The sequence below is a fragment of the Apium graveolens genome, chromosome 6, assembly GCF_009905375.1.
Source record: "Apium graveolens cultivar Ventura chromosome 6, ASM990537v1, whole genome shotgun sequence".
Taxonomy (NCBI): domain Eukaryota; kingdom Viridiplantae; phylum Streptophyta; class Magnoliopsida; order Apiales; family Apiaceae; genus Apium; species Apium graveolens.
In genome coordinates this window covers 51369726-51394691 of record NC_133652.1, presented here as the reverse complement: position 1 = coordinate 51394691, position 24966 = coordinate 51369726, and the positions used below count along the sequence as shown (strand labels likewise).

At 33.0% G+C, this 24966-nt stretch overlaps 4 protein-coding genes across 4 annotated transcripts; 2 read left to right on the top strand and 2 right to left on the bottom strand.

Annotated features, from left to right (window-relative positions):
• Positions 1-1786: 1786 nt before the first annotated feature.
• LOC141667146 (ornithine aminotransferase, mitochondrial) lies at positions 1787-9682 on the bottom strand. Its single transcript, XM_074473530.1, has 10 exons — positions 9289-9682; positions 8465-8573; positions 8103-8333; positions 7391-7550; positions 7093-7148; positions 6629-6781; positions 5212-5309; positions 4410-4490; positions 2462-2695; positions 1787-2054 (listed from the first exon to the last, which is right to left on the bottom strand). The coding sequence occupies exons 1-10, from the start codon at positions 9456-9458 to the stop codon at positions 1904-1906; spliced, it is 1443 nt and encodes a 480-aa protein (XP_074329631.1). The 5' UTR covers positions 9459-9682; the 3' UTR covers positions 1787-1903.
• Positions 9683-10942: 1260 nt separating this feature from the next.
• Positions 10943-18801, bottom strand: LOC141664051 (KH domain-containing protein At4g18375). The gene is made up of 8 exons (XM_074469911.1): positions 18671-18801; positions 17611-18227; positions 16751-17245; positions 15813-16052; positions 15441-15716; positions 14096-14154; positions 13894-13990; positions 10943-13474 (listed from the first exon to the last, which is right to left on the bottom strand). Exons 2-8 carry the CDS (start codon positions 18205-18207, stop codon positions 13343-13345), a joined length of 1896 nt encoding a protein of 631 aa, XP_074326012.1. The 5' UTR covers positions 18208-18227; positions 18671-18801; the 3' UTR covers positions 10943-13342.
• A 2497-nt stretch (positions 18802-21298) lies between these two features.
• On the top strand, positions 21299-22701 carry LOC141665033 (uncharacterized). The gene is made up of 3 exons (XM_074470991.1): positions 21299-21315; positions 21403-21695; positions 21854-22701. The coding sequence occupies exons 1-3, from the start codon at positions 21299-21301 to the stop codon at positions 22699-22701; spliced, it is 1158 nt and encodes a 385-aa protein (XP_074327092.1).
• A 210-nt stretch (positions 22702-22911) lies between these two features.
• LOC141665032 (uncharacterized) lies at positions 22912-23826 on the top strand. Its single transcript, XM_074470990.1, has one exon. The coding sequence runs from the start codon at positions 22912-22914 to the stop codon at positions 23824-23826; it is 915 nt and encodes a 304-aa protein (XP_074327091.1).
• Positions 23827-24966: the final 1140 nt, after the last annotated feature.

Here is a 24966-nt window from a genome sequence, read left to right as displayed (position 1 = left end):
CTCATGGTCTCATGAGTTTACGAATGAGTAACTTTCTCGGATAAACGTTTCTCGAAATAATCTAATAGTAATAAATATAAAATGAGTATTATTATATTTGAATTATAATTTTATTATTCAGTGATACATATTTTTACTTAATTTATGAAATACTTAATTTTATCATAGTTAAATTATTTAATATTGACAATAAAATTTAAATATAATACAAGGATGATATATTTATTTTATTTTAAAATAATTAAAGAAGGAAATAGCTTCCGCAATAAATCATTGCGGATCCTTTGTTGGTTCACCAACAGCCCGGAACCAACCGTGACTATGAAACTTTTGCCTTAGATTATGATAGGGGTGTACAGACGAACCGCTCAACCGTTAGTAACCGAACCGCATTTCGCGGATAATCGCGAAACGCAGGTTGGTTGTGGATGTAAATTTTAAAAACCGCTCATTCGCGGTTTGAATGCAGTTTTAAATTCTTCAAAATCGCAAAATCGCAAAATCGCAACCGCAACCACAACTCGCAACATATATTTATAATAAAATATATTTTCAAAAATATAGTTGATATCATATAAATTAATAAGTATACACATTTATTAACTAATTTTAGGTTAATGTTAATATTTTGTTGATAAGATTCATAATCATTATAATATATATAACCTAACAAATGAAAAATGTAATCAACATATAATATTTTTTATCTTTTTCTTTTCTCTCGCCTCCGTATTTTTGTATGATTTTAATATCCTTACTCCACATGGAGCATTAGTTTATATTTTATTTTTGAATGTAAATTTATTACTTAAACTTGAATTTATTAATATTCTGAATATTTTTTTTTGCAAATTATTAATTATTTTAAAATAAGTGGTTGAACCGCAAACCGATCCGCAATAACCGCAAATTCGCAACAGCAATTGAAGCGGTTAACCGCAACCGCATTTGCGGTTGCGAATGACAATTTTCTAAAACCGCTCTTCGCGGTTTGATTCGACTTTTACCCCAAAACCGATCCGATCCGAATCGCGTACACCCCTAGGTTATGATAACAATTTTTTCTCCTTGAACAATAATATTTTTGGAAGTTAAATTTAAACAACGAAGAATTTTAAGGTGAAAAATAATAAAATGGGCGTGTCATGAAATTTTAAAGTCAATCTAGCACAATTTAAGTGAACAACTTTCAAATACTAATGGATTAAAATTTATGTAAAATACTCATTAGAAAAAATGTATTTAGTTTGCTGTTAGATTAAATTAATAGTTAAATTTAAATAAAATTTATTTGCCCAAAAGTTTAAATAAATATAATTTTTAAGAAAATATACCAAAGGTGCATTTTGATTTTGGATAGTTGATGATAGACATGAATACCATGCTCTGCTCTCTGCCACCTTTTTCTAAATAAAATTTAGATTATTTCGAAATTGTTATTACTCCATTTTTCTTCACTTGTAAAGATTACAGATTAAGGAATCTATAGATGTAAGACTCATGTTCAACAGTTGTAAAATAACCCCGTATGGTCCTTAAAACTGGTAGCAGGGACCGGATTGATTAATTTCTTCGAATTGCATTATCAATTTTTGGGAACAAGTTTCTTTCCCCTAAAACTCAGAATTATGAAAAACTACCCATTCGCTGGAGCAGCTTAGATAGCAACCCCAAGAAACAAGCCGTTGAGTTAATATGGAAAACTCATGTATGTCTCAGTGCAAGGTCTACCGTCTAAACAGTAACACTCTTTAACTTACAATATGATGTGAAAACAAAACAAAAATCGATGAAGATTATACTTTTGTATTATTCATAAGGATAATACAATTAACATTGGCGTGGGTTTTTTGTCTTAAACATTATTATATCGAGTATGCAAAACCAAATAAATACATTATATTCACGAAGCACCATACAAGTCGCGTCCACAACGGTCACATGTACTAGTAGTTTTATGGGAGCCTGTTTTTGGTTTCTCTCGCAGCATTTTAGGTAGATCATGTTCCAGCACATCCTGCAACGCCTTTGAGCCTTCCTGTAGCTCTTCCGGGCTGAAAACCACCACAACAATATCTTGCATCATAAGCGGTAGTTATGGATCAGATAGTAAGATATTTAACAAGTTCATGAATAACTATTTTCTGTTTAAATAAGGATGGCATAGGCATCACGACTCTTAAACCACATTTTACTGATTAATTATGATCTGTGATCGCAACCGTTGTAAATTGATTAATGGGTAAAGGCTTCCCTAAGTTGAAACATGACCATCTGGTCCTGCTTCACATTTATCTCATTAATACAAACATGAAAAGGTCCAACTATTCTTTATATTTTTTGGCTTTTAATTCGGTGTTTTTTTTCCTTTTTGGGTGGTTCTGATTTCTTCTTAATTATTAACAGAACCTTAGAAACTAAAACATATAAATCTGGTAGAGACATTTATCATAAACTACACCTCATGCAGAGCGGAGGGGTTAAGCGAATAATTGAGTCATGAGTAGGCTTTGCAAGAATTCCTCTCTCCTTCAGTTTCAGGCATATATCATAAGCAGTGACGGGAGATAAAGCCTTGCTTTTAAGTTCCACAGCATTAAATAACCCTTTTCCACGAACTTCCTTAATAAGGTTTGGATATTGCTGCCAGATCTTCAACAATTGCTGCCTAAGCAATTCTCCCATTTGAGCAGATCTGTCAAGAAGAAGAATATAAGAGCTTTCCAATTTTTCCTATAAACCCAATTTAAGTTAGAGACAATAAATCATAATTTAATAACAGATGCTTGACGAATTTCCTCCAGACTTGCAGTCAAAAGAATTTCAAGAGAGAATTGATATATGCGGGATATCAAAAGAATTTCTGATTATTAAACTTATTAAGATATGAATGAAATTCAGTATTCTTGAACATCTTCCCAGACTTACATTCTTTTATAGCTCAGTCCAAGTACAAGAAATATCTATTGAATGATTAAAAAGTCAATATGGATCATAATTTATGAATTTAGATGCTTTGTAGGATGTGAAAGAAAACCTCATGATACTGACAATGTTAATGTTCTATCTCGAGAAATAATATATACTACAAAAAATAAATTCAAATATCACCCTGCGCTGGAATTCATATCGTGATTGACTTGGTCAATAAATCATGCTGCTGTGGATTATAGTAACATATTAGGAAAAATAACAAAGACTCCAGTTAGAGGTATAGACCTAAACAATTTGCAACTGTGAGGAAATTCTTCTATGCACTGCAAAAACCAGACTAGTAGATGATACAAGTCAAAAAAAACAAGCAAAAAACTTGTTTTTCACCCACAATAGACTGAGGTACTACATTTGACCATATCTGTGTGTCCACCTATAAAGGTGCACATAAAAACATGTCAAATCTGAATTCGGTGCTCAGATATGCATACAGCCCCCCCTCCCAAAACACCATTTTAAAGATTTGTCGCCAATAAAGTATCGATATATAAGCATTTGGTACGCATTTTTTAGAAGAATTTAGTAGCCCTGGCATTTAGTCAGGTTAATACGCCGTCTATTGAGTATTTAGGTAAGATATAATTTTGATTAAAGTTGTTAGTACATGTCAACATTGATTGGTTGCAAATGCTTTTAAGTGATTGGTCTGAGGATAACGGTGTTATGCCCTGTATGTACTAAGCGGAGTGTATAGAGTACATTATGCTAAAGACCGGTCTTATACTTATCATTGTATTGCCTTTTTATTTCTATGCCAGAAACTTGGACAGAAGAATGGGAAAAAATCAGTGAGGACTATCGTTCACCATCCAATAATCATTAAGACAATCGACTTAATAAAGGAATTCTTAATTTTATTTTTTTTAAGAAGAAGAGCTAAAAGAACTATGAGGAGAAGAGAATGAAGGGAATGAAGGGAATGAAGGGAAAGGAGCGAGGTTATAGGATTAGCCATGTCATTAGGAGTCCTTTTCAGGATTCTCCTTGGGTGTTTTGGTGTTTTACTATCACCCTGAGCAACACAACGGACTGTAGTTTCTTGTAATAATCTGAGCATTTACCCACCGCCATGCCTCATACCAACATATAGGGCCACAACTCATATTTATAACAAGATTTTCTGTCAGGTTCTAGTTTTAAGAATTAAGATTTCTGATATGGAGAATCCCTTTTCAGAGGTTGCCTCTGATCATACCACGAAGATGCTAACTACTTATACATAAACAATTTATAAGGTAGAGATGTAGCATACAAGTGATGAAATATAATTTAACTTTACATAATACATATACAAAATTCAAAACTTTTGCATTTAAATTTTTAACCATTTACCTGTCTGCATACAAGTAGATAATGTGTGTGTGTGTGTGTGTTTAAGCATCAAAATCTCAAAACTTTGGGTTAAACTTGGATACCTCTCAACAAGTCCTTCATCCCTGATGACCTCCAATGATGCAATGGCAACAGCACTTGCCAAAGGATTTCCTCCAAACGTGCTGAAAGTATTCTTTAATCAGCATGTTACTATTCTGTGCAAGAACTATAATAAAACAGAGCTTTCATATCCCTAATATCTTTCTGGCAGCAGTATTCATTTTCTCTAAATAAAAGTTTACTAATCTGGTATATCATGACTGTGAACCAACAAATTGTAACCTACATACACAACGCATGTTGTACTTTAGTTCCTCAGTGTACATAGTAACTTTTGGCTGATGACCCAACTGAAAGTTACTATGTAGTTCAGTGATGAATTAGCTAATCTACCCAATATATATATTTTAGGATCCTAGTTCTTCGGTGGAAGTGAAACTGAAGCAAAAAGGCATTATGTAATTATGTGTTGTCGCTCAAATCTAAGTCTAAAGCCCATTGAATTTCTTTAGTCTGTCTATAATCACTTAAGTTGTCTGGTGTACTCAACATATTGTCCTCTCTGTTCTCTCTATAACTTGTTCATAGAACCAATAAGAAATTCTGGACATATCAAAGAAACAAATCCTAAATCTTAAGGAAAGGTTACAAGTTTTCATAGCTTATCTCAAACTCATTTTGAACAACTAAATTCCACTGCACTTTAAAGGTTTTATTACACTTTACAAGTCTTGAAAATCACACATTAAATAATATTAATATATAGCCGTCTCAAACTCAGTAAAATAATTAAATGATAACTGAAGAAAAAATTTACAAGTCCGAGGTTGGGTGATGGCAAACCTTCCATGCTCTCCTGGCTGTATGCACAGCATCACATCTTTGTCTGCTAGAACTGCACTTACGGGTATCACTCCTCCGCCTAATGCTTTTCCAAGTATCTGAACCAAAAACGTTGTGTCAAACACCAACATTTTCTTTATTTTCTAGACATTTTACTTCAAAATAGAAAATTTCATTTTACTAGGTACCAAAATATAATAAATAAAATATATAAATGGATAAAGAAATAGTGGCTTCCTACGTTTATATGGTTACTTCTTAAACGGTGAGGATTTCTCTATACACCGGAGCCTTTACTTTATTTAACCAATGTTACTGGTAACTTGTATAGTTCACATTCTTTGGCTCTACGCCTCTACCCATATATTATCCAGTAATAGGTCTTTCACGATTAGATCTACTTACAAAGTAACGATATTTAATTATGAAAGTTGGCTGGGTAGCTAACCCTGATAGTCCTTTCTTGCACGAGGGACCTAAGTTTTATGTTTTCATTTTTAAGTAGGATTTTTTCCGCTTAATGGATAACCATTTGCTACCAATGGATAATTGCTTCTCATCTTAAATTGAGGTGATTGGATTTGCACCAATGGAAACCATAAATTTCATACACAATAGAATGGATAGAATTTTTTTATACTGAAATCTGAAATGAATGGACTTCTTTTTATATTCTATCCTAATCCGCAGTACTGATCATTGATACTAGAAAATGTTTCCTTTCTTTTCTCCCAGCTCATGATCTGAACGAGTCGCACATACACCCTAGTACATGTTCCTTAATGCCGAGGGCATCACCAAAGCGCGGGGGATTTTGTGACGTTTCTGATTGGCTGTCTTGTACATCTAATAAGTTGTTTAGTAGTTGGTATGTTGAATCATATCACATAAATAATGGGCCGGTTTAGAATGATTCTAACCTGATGGTTTTTAATTAATTCTATTTAATTTTCTAGTAGATTCAGCAAAAATATAAAATAGGAAATCTAGAATTTGCGCAAAAAAATAATCCAGGCTTTTCACTCAACCACCTCTACAATATCAACAATTCCATAAGCTTGGGCTTCTGTAGCTGACATAAAAACATCTCTTTCCATGTCTTCAGAGACGCACACACGTGCACATAACTTATTGCTCTAAGTCGAGCTGCGTATATACAGGTCAATCTTTTAGTGTCCGACTATCTGTCTTTGCCTATATCAGTGTGTGTGTGTGTGTGTGAACTTAATATACAACAAATTAGAGTTGGTGTGATACTGTGATTAGTGTGGCAGCACCTTCCTGAGCAAAAATTTGGTAGAACTAAAAATATATAATCGAGTTTGTGGTTGCGGTATGCTTTGACATAAGCGGAAGAACAAACTTGTCAATAACATCAGACATTAAGATGCATGTAAGAAGAGATGAATGGTCTTACTACAACATCAGGCCGAACTTCTTCCCAGTCACAAGCCAGCATTCTTCCTGACCGTGCTATACCACTTTGTATCTCATCTGCAATCATTAGTATATTATACTTTGAGCACAGATCTCTGGCAGATTTCAGGTACCCATCTGGTGGAATTATAACCTGCCAATAAAAGATACTGTGACATCCTTCCTATTACAAACTTCGTACATATCAAAAGAAGAAAAAGAAGAACACTTAATTGGCAATTGAAATAGAAGAAAGAACAACCCCCTAATTAATTACACAAATTTGCTACTTGTGAACATAATGACAGAATTGTGACTATTTGAGCCGTAGAAATTATTTCTGGAAAACTTTATGATAGTTATACGTGATGTTATTAAGGTATGTATTATAGATTATAAACTTTTCTCAGTTAATCCGTAATCATACGTGAAAATTATAATCAAGGAACAGTGGCAGAATAATACCCCAGCCTCTCCTTGTATTGGTTCAAATAGAAATCCTGCAATTTGATCTCCTTTTTCTGGACGACATAAAATAACAATAATAAGACATAATAGAATATTGTAAAAATAATATATTATACTTGGTACTCATTAGAGATAAATATATCATGGTCCTGATGGCCAAGGTAAGTGCTTAATACTGAATACGCATAATCTAATGATAAGCATCATTTCATTATTAAGGTTAGAGTGAGAGCTGCTCACAGTAGGAAACATTACAATACTTTGACATCATTCAGATGGACTCTGGTTTACTAACCTTTAAATACCTTCTCAAGCGCAGATATATCTCCAAAGTCAACTTTAAGATGCCCAGGTAACAGAGGCCAAAACTCACGGGTTGCCTCGTTGTCACAGCTCATTGATACAGCCGCCAATGTTCGTCCATGGAAGCAGCCACAACATGACACAATGATAGCCTGAATAAATTACTGAAACTTTATTATATGATTTTATTTTAAGTAGCAGACTAGCAGTTGAATAACTTCTAGGGATAAATAAACCTAAAACTGGAGGCTGATTGAAAAATTTACAAAATTGATCAAAGCCATATACAATACATTACATGCATAAATTTCAAGCATAGATAGTGCCTAACTTTTAACCAGTAACCTGGAGCCAAAGATAGGAGACTGAAATGGTTTGAACCATGCCTATTAAAACATAGCATAGAACTAAGAAAAGACCTCTACCAAACATAAAAGGAAGCTACACCAAATTTATGACTTATCTCTGCAGCTTTTCAATTCCCTGTGAAGGTAATTAAAAGAAATATATAGGTGTCTACTAGTTCAAAGTGCAGACTCGAGTTTAGAAACACATGGTGTTAACCGCCCTTCAACCATAGAAAGTTCAAATAAGATAAGGACAGGATATATATCTACTGTTGTAAATTCTTCACAGACCACCAAGTAGATAGGCTGAAGAGAAAAAAATGATTAAACAACACAAATATGACAACTGATAGATACCTTATCTTTAAGAATCTTTTTCTTCTGATAACCCCATTTTCTTGCTAATTTTAATGCAGTTTCTACACCTTCAGCACCAGTGTTCATCGGTAGCACCATGTCATATCCAAACATGCTGGTTAGAGTTTCCGCAAATACTGGAAATTGATCATTATAAAAGGCTCTAGAGCTAAGAGTGAGCTTTTCTGCTTGTTCTACTAGTGCTTTCATTATTTTAGGATGACAATGTCCCTGCAAAAAATATCGAATTAGTAAATAGAAACAACAAAAAATCATTTACAACGGTTTTTCATTTAAACATAATATCTTTGTGGAAAATGATAATAAAAAAAAAGTTCAAAACTTTGCAACTTCACACGCACCTGATTAACTGCTGAGTAAGCAGAGAGAAAATCAAGATACTTATTTCCTTCAGGGTCCCAAATAGATGATCCCTTTGCTTGAGCAAAGACAACAGGAATAGGGTGGTAGCTGCATTTTAAAGAATAACAGAAACTTAATAACTGTATTCAGAAAGCACAGTGCAACATAATGGCCTAGTAAAAAATTACAGTAAGAAGAATTGATACAGTCTAGAACAATTAATAAAGCTTCTTCCACCATAAATCCACATTCACATATGCATGTGTGTGCCTACATCTTCCAGATTCTTATCCAGTTTTCATCGCAGGATTACAAATGTAGAAACAGTAATTATCATCAACAAAAACATTAACACTTTACCATCTTTGACCAAGTATTCTATTGAAACCAATTAATTACAATAATTGATTGGCCTAATTAAATCTCCCCTGTACTAAAGCATTTGATGCAGATTCTTCTGTAACTACTTAAGATCATGTTTAAACGATATCTATAATTGATACTTCGTTCTTATCGAAATGATCCAATATTAGTTATCCCACTTCACCAGATCTTATAGTGATTGTAGGTCACGTACCTCTAGCTTAATCAGCATATAAGTTGAAATGAAAAGTTATTCAATTTCTTCAGCATATAGAAAAAAAACCACTAGAAAAATTGAACACAATTAACCAAAAAAAAGAGCCAGAGAACAGAAATAATTAGAAAAGACCATCCATCTGGTTTACAAATCACAAGATCAAGAACTGAATACCCCATGAATATAATAACGAAACCAAATAAATGATTACGAATACACACAAATAGAAATAGAAATACATACTTGTGGGCACTGCGTTGAGATTCTAAATTGATAAGATGTTGAGAAGAAGATGAAGAAGCTGATAAGCCTTCTGGGGTGGCAGAATAACTACGTAGAAATGACCTCTTGCTCCTGTAAACAACTCCTCCTCTCTTCAACAAACACTGTAACATTGCTTTCTTGCCTGCCATCTTTTTTCACTTTTCTTGATCTCCAGGATGATGATGATGATATTATGTACATGTGTTTATATGAGTATGTAAGAAAATGTTCCTTCCTAGTATTGATTAGTTAATTTATGAATCTGTTAGATAATACCAAAACATATTTTAATTAATTCCCATGTACTATACTAATTTAATAAACTCCATCATCACTTATAAAATGGTCGATTTTTCTTAAAATTATCTTGTGTCCGCCCCAGATCACAATTTCGACTTCTAACACTGTGTGTTGTTAATTATAATAAAAATGACAATCATTGATATCAATATGTTTGATTTACATTACAAAAATAATTCCTTCCGGTAAACAATATATATGTTGTTATGAAAAAAATTATTCAACTTGAGTTATTTATAAAAAAAATTATAAATAATCAAATATTATTATGTATATGGTCACATTGTTAACAGAAAGGCCTCTAATTTTGGTGAGGTTGTGGTAGTTATCCAATTAGTTTGGTTGTATTTTAAAACCGTATGTACACGCATCAACAAATAATGCTTTTCACTCCATTATCCTCTTTTTCCTTTACATTTAGTTTTCCAATGCTAAATGTCACATTTATCTTCTCCGTGACTTTGCCAAATAACAACCCAGTTTTCAACAGACTAAAATTAGCTCAATGTTTATTGAATTGTTTAACCTAGACAAAACCAATAACAATAAATATATTTTTTCAAGTCATAGACTAGTGTTACAGATTTCGGAAATCGGAACTATTCGGTTAATTTACTGATTTACGATTTATCGAACGATTTTTAAAAAATCGGATAATTAATCGACGATTTATCGGAAATCGGACAAATTTTTTTGACTGATTTTTGAGCAATTTATTGGCTATTTTTGAAAAATCGGCCGATTTCTATAAAAGAGGTTATAGGTACTTTTAATAATATAAGTCTGAACTTTTTCAATTTCAATATATATATATATATAGTTCCAATTAAAATTTAGTCAATTTACTCAAAAAAAGGTTAAAAAATGTCAACTATTTTGAAGTAGAAGGTTATATTTTGATATTCGTTTGTTTAAATTTGGAATGGCAGATTAAGATTAGTTTAAAAAGGAGTAGAAAATACATGAAAGTTATTGAGATTTAAATATATAGTTATCTTGTCAAAAAAAATAATCATATCTACATATAGTAATAAATATGTGATTATAAAATCCTTAAAAAATGGTGTTAATATTTTTATTAAATATTCAGATATTGTTTTGCATCTAATTATACGGGAGATGCATGGGCTATTATTTTTTTTTTGAAAGTCAATTATTTCACTAGTTAAAAGCTGTACGGCACGGCATCTACAAAATACAAAATTGAACAAACTCGTACTAAGATAAATTAAATCAAAGCAGAAACTTCTTCGACAAAACTACAATTGTTGATTAGATCTTCCATTGCACGTCCCCCACCGAGATAAAGGGTTCAATGCATCACAATTTGAGATATTAAAATAAAATGCACTAAATATTAAAATTTTACATATTAAATCCTCCAACTAGACACATCCAAAAATATATAATGAATTTTAGTACCCTTCCAATCCTTTGATTTTATGGACTACATTCAATATTTTATAGTCTTCTAAAAAAATACATACATATTGCAATAGTTACAGTCATCGGTTACCAGTCCCAAACTCGAACCCTGCTACTGCACACAAATGAACAATCATTAACCTATATCAAAAGATATTTGTGTCGCCCTTCTAGCACAATTGTCTTAAAGCAAGACTTTCCTGCTTTGTAATCACAATAACCAGCCTGATAGCCACCAAGCCAGCCAACCATACCAAATACTGATAGCCACCAAGTAAGCCAACCATACCAAATATAAATGCCCTAAAGAAACGCTCACCTACAAAGGCGACAATCATACATATCGATTTTCTATCCTATTGGTGACAACCTCAATGTTTACAAGAGTTAAAAACCTTTCAAGACTTGATAAAAGATGAGAGCAGGAACTGATGGCATCTTAAAGATTGAGTAAACACTGATCATCCAAGATCATGTCAATCCCTAACCTCTAAACTATCACAACCAAAAGCTTGATTTCAGTTCCCACGACGATAGTAGAAACCTACAAGGTTACATCACTAACAATTTTAATACCAAGTTACTATATCCAGTTTATATATTCCTTCATAATCTGCCGCTTGACCTAGAATGTTAAATTATGTATATGAGCCATGAGGTTACTGAGCCTGAGGGTAGAATTACATACTAACAGAAAATCTATAGAATTCTCTAGAAAGCTTAGTTACCATAAAAGTTATTTTCAAACTGACAGCGAAGTAGTCAGATTCTCTAAAATGATGGTGATGAAGATTATTGTTTACTGACGAGCTTAAACCCCAAACAAGGTTGAATAATCAAAAGACAAACAATATCGCACAAACTAACAACGCAGTGAGCTAGGATGTCTCTGAATTGATGGCTATAGTTAGTAGTATGAAGGTTGGTATCAACAGCACAACCTATCTATAAAGCTGCCTAATATTTGGGATGAAATAGAGAAATCTTGTGACTAGCAAGTCTTTCTATATAGTTTATTTGATGAACGAGAAGTCTCAGGTGTAATATGTAAGAATTATGATTCCAACATGAATCCGGAAATCCTAGGGCCGAATAGGACATTGGATATATGATCGGTTGAAAAAAGAAGCTATCTCGGATAATGACAAACAGATAAATGTGATTCGATCAAGATATTGTTCTAAAGTATATGTGTATAAATACAATGAAAATCGGTGTAGATAAGTACTTGACACCTAGAGTTGAGAAGTGTATATAATCAATGACACCTACACAAATTTAGATATGGAACAACCAAAACAAATAGAGAAGAAAGGGTGGTTCATAGTAAATTTGAACGCTATTATGAACCACCACCCATGATGGATGCCTGAGGTTGCACTGCCTTCCAAAAAACAATAACATCACAGGAGTATGGGAAGCTTCTTGATATAGTGACCGACAAGTTTGTGCTTTAATTGGTGCTGAAATGAACTTTTGGATTCGGAAACAATATTACAAGGCCATAGTAGACCACTTTAATGGATCTTGCTAAAACAACGTGTGCTAAAGTGAAAATCATGAAACCAAGAATTTCGTACAGAAGGTTACAAGAAAAACGAGAGTGACAGGAAGACAACTAAACCAATATGAATATTAAGCAAATCGAATTCAGATTTCAAATAGTTGTATTGTAGGGAGGGGGGAGCCGAACCCTTTCAAATGCTTGAGCCAGCTGAAAAACTTTTTAACCAGCAGAAGAGGATTCTCAATGTTTTATATTGATGTAGCACATTAATACCAGAAGATGATACTTTTTACTTATGGAACTACTCTCTAACAACGAAATAAGTCAAGAGAATATAAACCAAAGAGCAGCTAAAAGCCTAAAATCATGTATTACCCTGGGAAGGAAATTGGGAGGAAAGAATAAGAAAGCAACCAATACATCTATTCATACGCGTTCAAAGTTAATAAGAATAAAAGCATATGGCACGAAATTCAATTTCATAGAGCATAACAGTATCAGAGTTTAGATGAAAGAACTGATTGTTAGAATTTGAAAAGATCCTAATAAAATTCTAAGATAACGGCGGATAGACGAGATCCTACAACACCACAGATAGAACCTAAATCCGCTTTATATATCTTCCTGCACATGCTTCATAAGATTTGCTAGGGAAGAAACAGAATGCCAGAAGAAGAAACCTAGGAAATGAAACCTTCTCCATGGCTAAAGCCTAAAGGAACTATGGAGAAAACATGATTCGGAAAAGGCTGCAATACTTATGCTAAAAATCACCTCCAATGCAGAAGATTCCTTAAAAACTTAAGTGGACATTATAAATGCCTGAATCAAGTTTTCAGCAGCACGCTTCTGTTCAGGTGTACCGGAGATAAGAGCAACACGATCACCTCGTGAAGATTTCGAATGGGATATTTCCACATCTGCTCCCGAAATCTGGACCGGAAACAAGTTTAAATAAAAAAATATTAGGCAAATATGTACTCTACCACAATCATAACTCCATGCAAACAATCTAATGTAAGCCTGTCTGTAACTCTTGACTACATGCTAGTAAAATATCTGCCTACTTCAAATGAGATCCATAATGCTCAAGTTTAATAGAAATATATTTTTTTCGATATCTGGTGTATAGAACTGATGAGACTTCAAATAAAAACCGGTTATAGAAAATTTGCTCCAATAATTAGCTTCTAAGCTCTAAAAAATGACTTCAATCTTTCATTCCAAGTAAATTCCCATAACCATAAGACAAATTTCACATAAAAGTGCACCCAGAAACAAGTGGACACAAGCAAAAAGACAGACGAAGGGAAGAACAAAAGATCTTATCCAGAAAGAAAAAAAAAACACACCTTCCGAATGTTATCAATGTTTGCCCCTCCTTTGCCCATCACTTTGCCAACTGCATGAGCAGGGACCACCATCTCAAGATCCGTTGGAGGAGGCAATCTGCTTGCAAAAAACAAAAAAAAATCAATTTTCTGCCGTATCTGATACAGAAAAGAAGTATACAAACCATTTTGACTTAAAAATCAAGGACAGAGGAATACTGACCCGCCATACAGCTTTGAGGAATACGGAGATGACAAAGATCCATAGCCACTGTCACCCATCTTTTAGAAGGAAAAAGATAAAATAAAATAAAATAAAAACATTAGTACAGATGTAAGCTAAACTTTTGAAATTAGATTTGCACGTATGATCAAGCAAAGGCTAAATTGCTCAAAAACACTTTAGACCTTAATGTTCCACAAACATACTTCAGATCTATTAGGTTTTCTTGCTTGTGTAACATGGGCAATTACAAAACCACCCCCACCCCAATATAAACATCGATGAAATGAAATCTTCAGTTAAGGTCCAAAACAGCAGAACCCTCTAGTAAAATGCTCAAAACAGCACTTTAAACAAATTTGACCCTTCCCACCACAAACTAAACGTTGATAAATCGAGCAGACGAGATGGCCCAGTGGTTAGGTGTCCAACTCATGACCAAATAGTCATGGGTTCAACTTTCTCATCCGACATACATGTCTAGTGCCAATTTCTGTAAACGTGCTCTTTACAGACTTGAGTTGGGCAAGGCTGTGTAAAATACTAAATTTTAACTTTTCCTCGCACCCTGCTCTTCAGCAGGACATGTGAGTACTTACCTTTCCCCTAAAAGTTGATATATATATATATAGGGGAATGATCAAATACAAACTAAAATTAAAATAGAAACTAGGAATCAATCTAAGCCGTTAGATCTACCTAATCTAATGGTCCCTCCTAAATCACCCCACCCAACTACTTTGCACCCTCCCACACCCAATTTCAGCTTTTCCCCCTCCTTTTTAATTTGATTTTTCCCGTCAAACCGTAAGTTTTTTTTTAAATCCGATTTCACTATATTTTTCTACATCTCTCAACTATCGATTTGCATACCATATGTGTTATATTTCGAATTAGTTTTCTTAAAAAAAATATTTGGTTTCTAGTTTCTATTCTAAATTGGTTTCTATTGGAGTAGCCCCCTCGAATGATCAAATATATATATATATATATATATATTTACTATTCAGAATTCATCAAAGTAATAAATAAATCGCATTTTTCTTCAAATAACTGCCCAAATATTACCAGAGTAGAAATTGAGGTTTGGGTTTTGTAAACGTTCTGATTGCAAAGGGTAAGAATTGGTAATTCAGGAAGAAAAGGCTTGTTTTGTGTGACTGTAAATGAAATACATGGTAATGCTTTCACTTGGAAAATTGAAATATATCTATTATATGTATAAGCATAAGTAATGCTGATTTACAGATAAAAGGGAAGAAAAACTGAGGCAGAATAAGAGGAAATAAATTTTATTTTTGGAAAAAAGGCTATAAAATTGAGCAACTATCAAATAATGCCATACCGGTAATGATCCATATCCATAAAAGCTATCCGAGGATAGCATGTTTAAGCCACTCCCACCATCACCCCTCTGCGGCTCATAACCTGTATGACTAACAGGAGGAATTCCAGGCAAAACTTGAGGCACTGAATGACTTACACTGCCAGTGTATAAGGAACCATGTCCAACACCATCTGATGGATTTCGATTTCCTTCCCTGTCTCGCAAGACATCATCTCGAAGCCTAAGAACAATCTGGACAAGGGCATCCCTTACGCTACCAACTTCGCCAACAACCTGAATATATACATACAGATGTATGAAGCAGGTTAATAAGGGATTATTTTACATAATTCAAGTCAAAAGAAAAACTTTAACACAATCGAACTAGACCTCAACAATTTCACTACTGTCATCAGCACGTGTAGGCTTATCTCCTTTAGAGATTCGGACATCGGCCTTTGTTCTCTTCCTAATTTCATTAATAATTGAACCACTTTTGCCGATTATACAACCAATGACTTTACAAGGAATTAGCAGTCTGATAGATATGGTTTCATCTTCCTCGTCATTAATTTTCTCTTGTAGCATCAAAACGGCTTCAACTGCCATCGATTTCATATCGTCCAATTTCTGTAAAAAGAAACACTATAATGATCAGATTACGTCTAAGGAAAAAACAAACGCAGCATCATCAGGTAGGTTTAGATCGCCTCCCACACTTTAATTAGTTTAACACACTAAATGTAGATATTCCATAAGCATGTGTAATAAATCAGTACATCTGTATCTCCTTGTTGTCAATTTTTTTATATTCCCAAGTGCATATATTTCTATAATGTCCTATAATAGAAAAGATTCATGTATTAGACAATGTATATTGAACAAACAACCCATACAACACGTATAGATGTCATTAATTATTTATCATCATACTTGCAAAGAAATATTCCAGCACTGTAACCTTTATTACACTCCAACTACAAGCTTGCAAGAACCAGAAGGACTTCAGCAGCAATGTATTGTAAAATAATAAATTGGTGTCCTCCACAACTTTTTTCTGATGATTAATTACCAAACAACATGTATCCACTCGCATCGAATATAAATAGTTTTTTCCTAACTAGATGAATTAATAACAAGATCAATTACATGGGAAGCATCTAAGAGAACATGTGTGCACACGCAAGTGAAGTGGAAATTAATGCCACAAAGTAAAGAGGAGTATCAAAGAAACAAATGTAGATGCCCCTTTGACAGCTGGTGCTACCAAAAGATCAAGTACGGCAAAAGAAGGGGAAAAAATAGTTTTATCAAAATAAGCCATATACCTCTGTAGAAGTGATGGTGATGGTACACTCATTATTATCTGTCTTCTTATCATCAACATCAACCCTTGCACCACTAGTATGCCTCACACTTTTAATTGAAGCCCCTCCCCTACCGATAACACGACCAATCTTGCTAGAGGAACACAGCACCTTTATTATTAATTCCTCCGATCGGGATGCACCGCCATAACCGGAAACCACAGGAACAGAAGAAGAATATACAGGCCACGTATGCCCTGTATCAGCATAATGTGAAAGTTCTGGTACATGCGTAGCACCTAGAATGGATGGAAGGGATCTCGAATTAACAATAGAATCTAGACCGGGATAAAGTCCTGCAGCTGGATACACAGGTACATCTGAAGGGATAATTATGCTAGGAGGGGCATCGGGTACAGTAGTATCAAGGGAAATATCTTCTTTTGGACCAAACTTGTACATAATAGCAGAAATTGCAAATAAGGCCTTCTTAACTGCCTCCGATTCACCAGTTATCTGTTTACAAGCAATCAGAGGTCTCAAATTTTGCAATAATATTAACAGATAAATTATAAATTTACATAAAACACAGATAAAGTTACATCGCAGTACACGGAAATATAAATTTGAATAACTGTGGCTTAACAACCAATGTGTCACAACAAATGACTTTGCATTAAGAGTCCAAATAATCTCTAAAGTTCAGCGATTGACTTCATATGACATTAGACCTATTCCTTGCATTGAAAACCTGTGAGTTGCTAAAAGTTGCTTGTGTATTCCGGAAATGCTTGGCTTATGATCTAATCTAAAATTTGCATATAAATAGATTTAACGTCGAACAGAGTAGATAAATAACTGCATTCTTAGGGAAGATTGACCTGAATAAAGTTGTCAAAGTGCATGGCACATGAATGACTGGGATCGCTTGCATCCTTTGACGTGACCCTGATATTTGTCCTTGTCTTGCCTCTCAGTTTTTTAATAGTAGACCCAGACTTGCCAATTATATTTGCCGACTGGCTGGCTGGCACAAGAATCTGGCACTCCTCCTTATCTGAATCCTTCTTGTATGAATCTCCAAGCGATGCCACAGCAGTAGAAATCACATTATGCACCATTAGGAGAGCTTCCTGAGCAGCACATAGAGGCTCTTTATCATCAAATTCCTCGTCAACTTCCACGTCTACTTTCTCCTTAACATAGCAATAAACCGTCAACACTCTATCCTTTGCACCAGGGAATGGATCAACCACTTTAACTTTCGCCCTCGAATCTTGCCTGATTGTATTTATAACTTTCCCGCTCTTTCCTATCACACTCCCAATCACCTTGTCAGGACAAAGTATCCGATACACAACCAACTCATCATTATGAATCTTATCATCTCTATCATTTGCCCGCCTCTTCGGATTTCTACTATCCCCATCATAATACTTCTCCGAACGAGAATAAGACCGTTTGCCTTTCTCAACCATAATGTAATCACCAAAACAACCTAAATTCAACAGAAAAACAAAAACTTGCAGTCAAAAAATATACTACCAATTGTCTAAAATAATGATCATCATCAAATAAAAACCAATTTAGCCAAGACTTAATCACATACATTACATAATTTTCCGGGCCATGGTAACACTTAACATAAACTCATGATTCATCTACTGTTTTTCAAGAAAACTAAAATCTTTAAAGATTCAAACTTTAGTCCCAGAAAGCACAATCTAGTTTCTTATTTGAGGCAAACAAATCAACATAAAAACCCCATAACTAAATTTACAAATTCTAATCATAAAGAAAAGTATGAATTAAATAAGAATTACCCAACTGAATTAACATAAAGGTAAAGCAATTAACATCAAAAAGCACAAAATATATACAATTACGGGTATTATATACACGCACATAATGTAAAGAATCGAGATTGAACAATAATAGTACCTGAAGATGATAATTCACGAGAACAAAAGAGTGAGGCAGATGAGAAAAAAAAGATTCTAATTAGGTTTTTTTAGTATTGTGTGTATATTTGTATTTTTGTATATATACATTGCCAGTCTCGGTAGGGTTGGATACTTGGATAAAACCGGTACGGGAATTACCCGTTTCGTATTTTTCTCTTGAATTAAATTAAATGGATTTAATTACTTTTTCCAAAGGAAATAATATAATCAATATCACGAGTGAGGATTAGTAAATAAATTTAAGCCATTAGAAATCATAATAATTATATAATAAATGAGAAAAGGGCTCTCAAAACCCTAATAAGACTCGGCAGTCATTCATAACTATCTTCCATCATTCACCATCTCCTTCTTTCATCAAATTCACATCCGTCTCATCTATCCTCCCATTCCGTTTCCTCCATTTCTAAATCTTTAATTTATATTATTATAGTTTTCAATAAAATCGAGATCTAATCCTTTTAGGTGTGATCTTGTTACCGTACCCATCTTTTTGGGTTGTTGATTGTCCCCAATTTTTGGGTGTATGTCTTGTTGCGTTTTTGATTCGTTATCATGTTGTATTAAGAATGATTTCTACGGTGTATTGAGAGAGCTGGGCAACACGCTTCAAATATGAAATTGTGGCACTTATTGCGAGAGCTCACCTCGCACAACAAATGATTTTTCAATATATGGGGCACCTATACCTCCGACCTCAGTTGGTGTAACTGATTGATATGAATACTGGTCTATTACCGGTTTTTTATGTGCGCAGGTCAATTGTGATTCTACTATTTTCAGTGATAGTGGTGTCGACTGGATTAGTCGAGAAACTTTTGTAATCATTTTTATTATCAAGAATATTTATATGCTATCTGTTAAGCAATCTGAAAACAAAACGGCTATTTATTTAGCTTGGTTTTTGTTTCACAATCAGGTTGTAGTTGTCAGTTTGGGGGTTTGTCCCGACTGTGTTCTTATATTTTATGTTCAATAAAATCTTATTGTTCGTCAAAAAAATTTAAGCCATTAGATGAATTTTGTATAAACGGTCCACATGATTTGAAAAACATAAAAAATAATTAACTACAAGCATCTCCAAGGGTATTAGGTGAACTTGTTAGCTAAAGTGTAATTAGCTAAAATTTTGTTGTATCTGTAAGGGTTTATGCTTCGTGATGTTAACTATATTCATTAGTTATATCCAGAATATTATTTTATTTTTAATTTTAAATATACAATTAAAATAAATTTAAGCTAATTATATTCAATATAATTGAAAATAAAACATTTATATAAATCAAAAATATTTAATGACGATATTTTTATTTTTTTATATTTATGTAAATATTTTAAAGTAAATATTATAAAATTAAAAAATTATATATATGATACTGCCACCTAGACTTTTTATCTAACAGGTGCATCCTTAGGAACCTAATTAACTTGTACTTTTAAACACCTTAATTTGTTTAATTTTATAAAATACGTTAATTTTTTTAATCTTAATGTGTTACATGTGTTTTTAATTGCAACACAACAAATTGCATTTTAAGATGAAAAATATAAAAGACATGTTCAATGTTGATGTGTCATGTAATTTTTTTAATTTTGTCAATAATCTCTTTTTACGTCTTTTATATCCCTTGTTTTTTAACAAATAGTATTTTAAAATTAGAAAACCTAAAAATAACATAAAAAAAAGCAAATAAAAACTCTAAAAAAAATACTCGAGATCAAAATTTTAAAGAAGAAACAATTAGGGGTCATTTGTTAAATCTGGACGAAAGTTTCTGGATCATTAAAATTTCTGGATGATAAAAATTTCTGGACGCTGGATGAACAAATATTGTTTGATAAAAAATCTAAATGATGATATATATTTAATTATTGTTAATTGTTATTTTAATTAAGAAATTGAAAAAAAATAGTTTTGCGATATTACAATTAACATTTTTTTATAATTATTTTGTTGCAAGAAAGTAGTGGCGGACCTGAGTATGGGCTGGGGTGGGCTCCAACCAATGTCAATTTTTTACCGCCCAATTGATATATATTATGATTTCAGCCTACTACAAGTCCAGCCCAGGTGAAGTTTTAAAAATCCCCTTTTAATAAAAACCTCTGGCCCATATTAGATAACAACTTTGATAATATAATGGGCCAAGAGATTTAAAAAAATGGAAGCCCATTCCCTTAAGTTTTATGTCTAACCAAGCATAACGTTAATTACAGAGAAAAGAAACAAGCAGATGAAAAAAAAGTAGGGAACCCTATTGTATTAAGTAGCCCCTGTTCACGCTAGATTCTTAGATCAAATCATTCATCTCATCCAACTTCTATTACTTAATAATGTAAGTTATTTAATTTTGTATTTGTTCAATTAGATTAGTTAATTTATTCATCTTTTTCAATTTTGGTTATTGTTTATATCATAATTGTATAAAATATGAATTTAATATAAATAATTAATTATGAGTACCGATATACAACTAGATTAGATATGTGTATCTTTAATATCAATTTATATATTAAATAATGTAGATACAATGTTACTATTTGGAGTGAGTGTTAGGTCGGAAATTTGTTTTAAACTTTCACATGTTCTTTAAAATCTATACTAATGTATTTGATAATAAAGTACACAAATATTTGTGATTTTTAAGTGTTCCTTAAAATTAAGAACATTGATTTTTATCTTATTTAAAATTTATATTTTGGTTGCAGGAGTCAAGGTCGTAAAAGGAAGACATTATTATCTTATTTTTCTACTTCTGATGCTAGTCCTGCAATTACTCCCAATGCCACAACGACTCCTAGTGCTGCACCTATTTCTATTCATGCTCCTCATGGCGCTCCTACTGCAGCTACAATTACTCCTAGTGCTCCTCCTACAGTTACAACTAGTCCAATTGATCTTGCATCACTTGAACGCGATCCAGGTCTGCGTCGCCCAATTTGGATGTATCTACCTAATGTTCGTGATGATATTAGGCGTGAATACATTAGGCTAGGAGCATGTCAACCAAAATTAAAAAAAAAGATCGATATCCATCTACAGAGTTTGAAAATCAACGTCGTCGATTTCAAGCATTTTGGTTTAATTCATGGCGTTGGCTAGAGTATTCAATTTCGAAAGATGTAGCATTCTGTTTTCCGTGTTTTCTATTTGAAAAAGACTCATCTTCACAACATGCATTTACTATTGATGGATTTAAGAATTGGAAAAGAGTTAATGATAACGAGAGATGTCCTTTCTTTGTTCATATTGGAGGGGATAATTCATCACATAAAAAAGTAGTAAAGTCTCTTGAGGGGCTGACCGATGTTACAAGACATATTGACAAGGTCATAAATCGCCAATCTTTGGAAGAGATAAAGAAGAATAGACTGCGTTTGAGAGCTACCATAGTGGTTGTTCGATACTTGAGTTTGCAAGCATGTGCATTACGGGGTCATGAAGAATCGTCAACTTCTCGTAACAGAGGTAATCTTATTCAGATGATTAAAGTTTTTGGTAGACTGAGTCTTGATATTTCAAATGTTGTTTTGGAAAAAGCGCCAAAAAATGCCATGTATACTTCTCCAAAAGTACAGAAAGATATTTTGCATATCCTGGCTACTAAAGTAATAAATAAAATTCGTGATGAGTTAGGAGATTCTAAGTATTGCATTTTAGTTGATAAAACAATAGATGCATCACATAAAGAACAAATGGCTATTGTGCTTTGGTTTGTTGATGTTCATGGTTTTATTCATGAGCATTTTTTTGATATTGTTAATGTGGCTGATACAATATCATTAACTATTAAGAAAAAAATATCTGATGTCCTCACACGAAATAACTTGAGCATTCATAACATGAGAGGTCAGGGATATGATGGTGCTAGTAATATGCAAGGTGCATTTAATGGTTTACAAGCTCTATTTCTGAAAGATTGTCCATATGCTTATTATGTACATTGTTTTGCTCATCGTTTACAATTAGCATTGGTTGGTGCCGCTGAGAAACAAGATTCTATTTAGGAATTCTTTTCTATGTTGTCTAATATTGTGAATATTGTTACTGGTTCTTCTAAATGACTACGTGAGTTACAGGATGCACATGGCATAGATGTTGAAAATTCAGTGGCCAGTGGAGAACGTGGGACAAGTAGAGGACTTAATTAGATTGGAAATTTATAACGTTTTGGATTTACAAGGTGGAGTTCTCACTTTAATTGTGTTTGTAGCTTGATGGATAAGTTTGGTGCAATCATTGTTGTGTTGGAAAATATTAATAATTGCAGTACTTCTTCTAACTCTATGCGTGGAGATGCTAGAGGTTCTTTAAAAGCACTGAAATTATTTGACTTTTTATTTGTGCTACATTTGATGCATAAGATAATGGGCATTACAGATTTACTTTGTCGAGCCTTACAAAGTAAATCTATTGATATCTTGAATGTCGTGGATTCGGTTGCAACAACAATAGAATTGCTACAATCTTTGAGAAATGAGGGTTTTGATATTCTTTTGGATTATGTCATGTCGGTGTGTGCAAAGTATAAAATTGATGTGCCAGATATGAATGCTCGTTATATGGATGGTATCCGTTCTGTGAGACAAAGAGATGATATATCAGTTGAGCATCATTATCATTATGATATATTTAATTCTGCAATTGATTTTCAGTTGGAGGAGTTACATTATAGGTTCAATGATACTGTAGTTCAGCTTTTGAGATTAAGCTCATCTTTGGAACCGAAGAATAATTTCATGATGTTTGATATTGAGCACATTTGTACACTTGCTACTAGTTTTTATCCTGCTGATTTTGGACAACAAGAGATACTTCATCTTAAACTCCAACTTGATCATTACAAAATTGATGTGGTTAAGCATGCTAAGTTTCAGGATTTGTCTACTATTTCTGAGTTATGTCTGCGACTAGTTGATACAGGGAAGGCAGAACAATACAGTTTGATTTATAGGTTGATTTGTCTTGTGTTAACACTCCCGGTTTCTACAGCAACTATAGAAAGGGTTTTTTCAGTTATGAAATTAGTAAAGACCGATCTTCAAAATAAAATGGAGGAAAAATATTTGAGAGATTTTATGCTTATCAACATGAGAGGGAGTATGCCGAAGATATTGATCCAGATTAAGTGATAGATGAATTTTACGCTCAAAAGAATCGTCGAGTACAACTCAAATGATGTGAGTAAATCTCATTTTATTTTTCACTGTACGTTATTACTTATTTTTCAAGTTAATAGCATGATTAAAAATCGTGATTTTTAATTTACATGTTTATGCTAGTTAGTTCACTTGCCTTTATATAAAATTCGCGATTTTTTTTACCCGAACAACCCCAGTAGGTTTAGATACCTGGGTCCGCCCCTGCAAGAAAGTTAAAAATTATTGAAAAATTTAGTTTCATAATAATATTGATAAGGTTATTTTGGTTGAAGTTACTCGTTGAGAAAAAATGAAATATTGAAGTATGTACTAATGTATTTTGTTTAAAATTAAATTTTAAACGGATTGTTACAGATTATTTAATTTTTTAGACATCAAAAATATTGTAAACAATAAGAATAAAATAAAGCACCAAATTGATAAAGTAAAAATTAGTCAACATGATAGGTTTAGGAAAGGCAGGTCATGTACCATCCGGCTTCCTTTTTTCGGTCGAGTCATCCAGACAATTTCTTGTCTCGTCCAGGATAACTTTTGTGTCGTCCAAGTAATATTAATCAAACAAATGATCTTAATAGAAGGTATCATTTAGATTGGTATCGTTCCTCTGTTAACAAATGAGGCATTACTATAAAACACAACAATGTTAAAAATACTAAACACTAAAGAAAAATATCTGGTACACGACATAATTACAGAACATGTTAAAATTTCACCCACATTAGTTAAAAATAACATTAACGAAAGAAGAGAACATATAAAAATTACATAACATTAGTTAAAAATACAGAACACGTATAAATTACATAACATTAATTAAAAATAAAGAACACTTGTAAAGAATAAATCCTATAAAATTAATAATTAAAGAACATAAAAATAATTATAGAACACATAATTACTAGATGCAAAAAAAATTAAAGAACACTACAATGTAAAATACTTAAAAAAAACACAGCACACGTGTTACAGAACAAGATGGTTAAAGTTGCATAACATAAAGGTAGTTAAGAATAATTTACTGTAGAACATAAACGTCGTTAAAGTTAATGAACGTGTTATATATGTGGACCTATGAGAAATAGTTACTTAGTTACCTTAATAAAATAT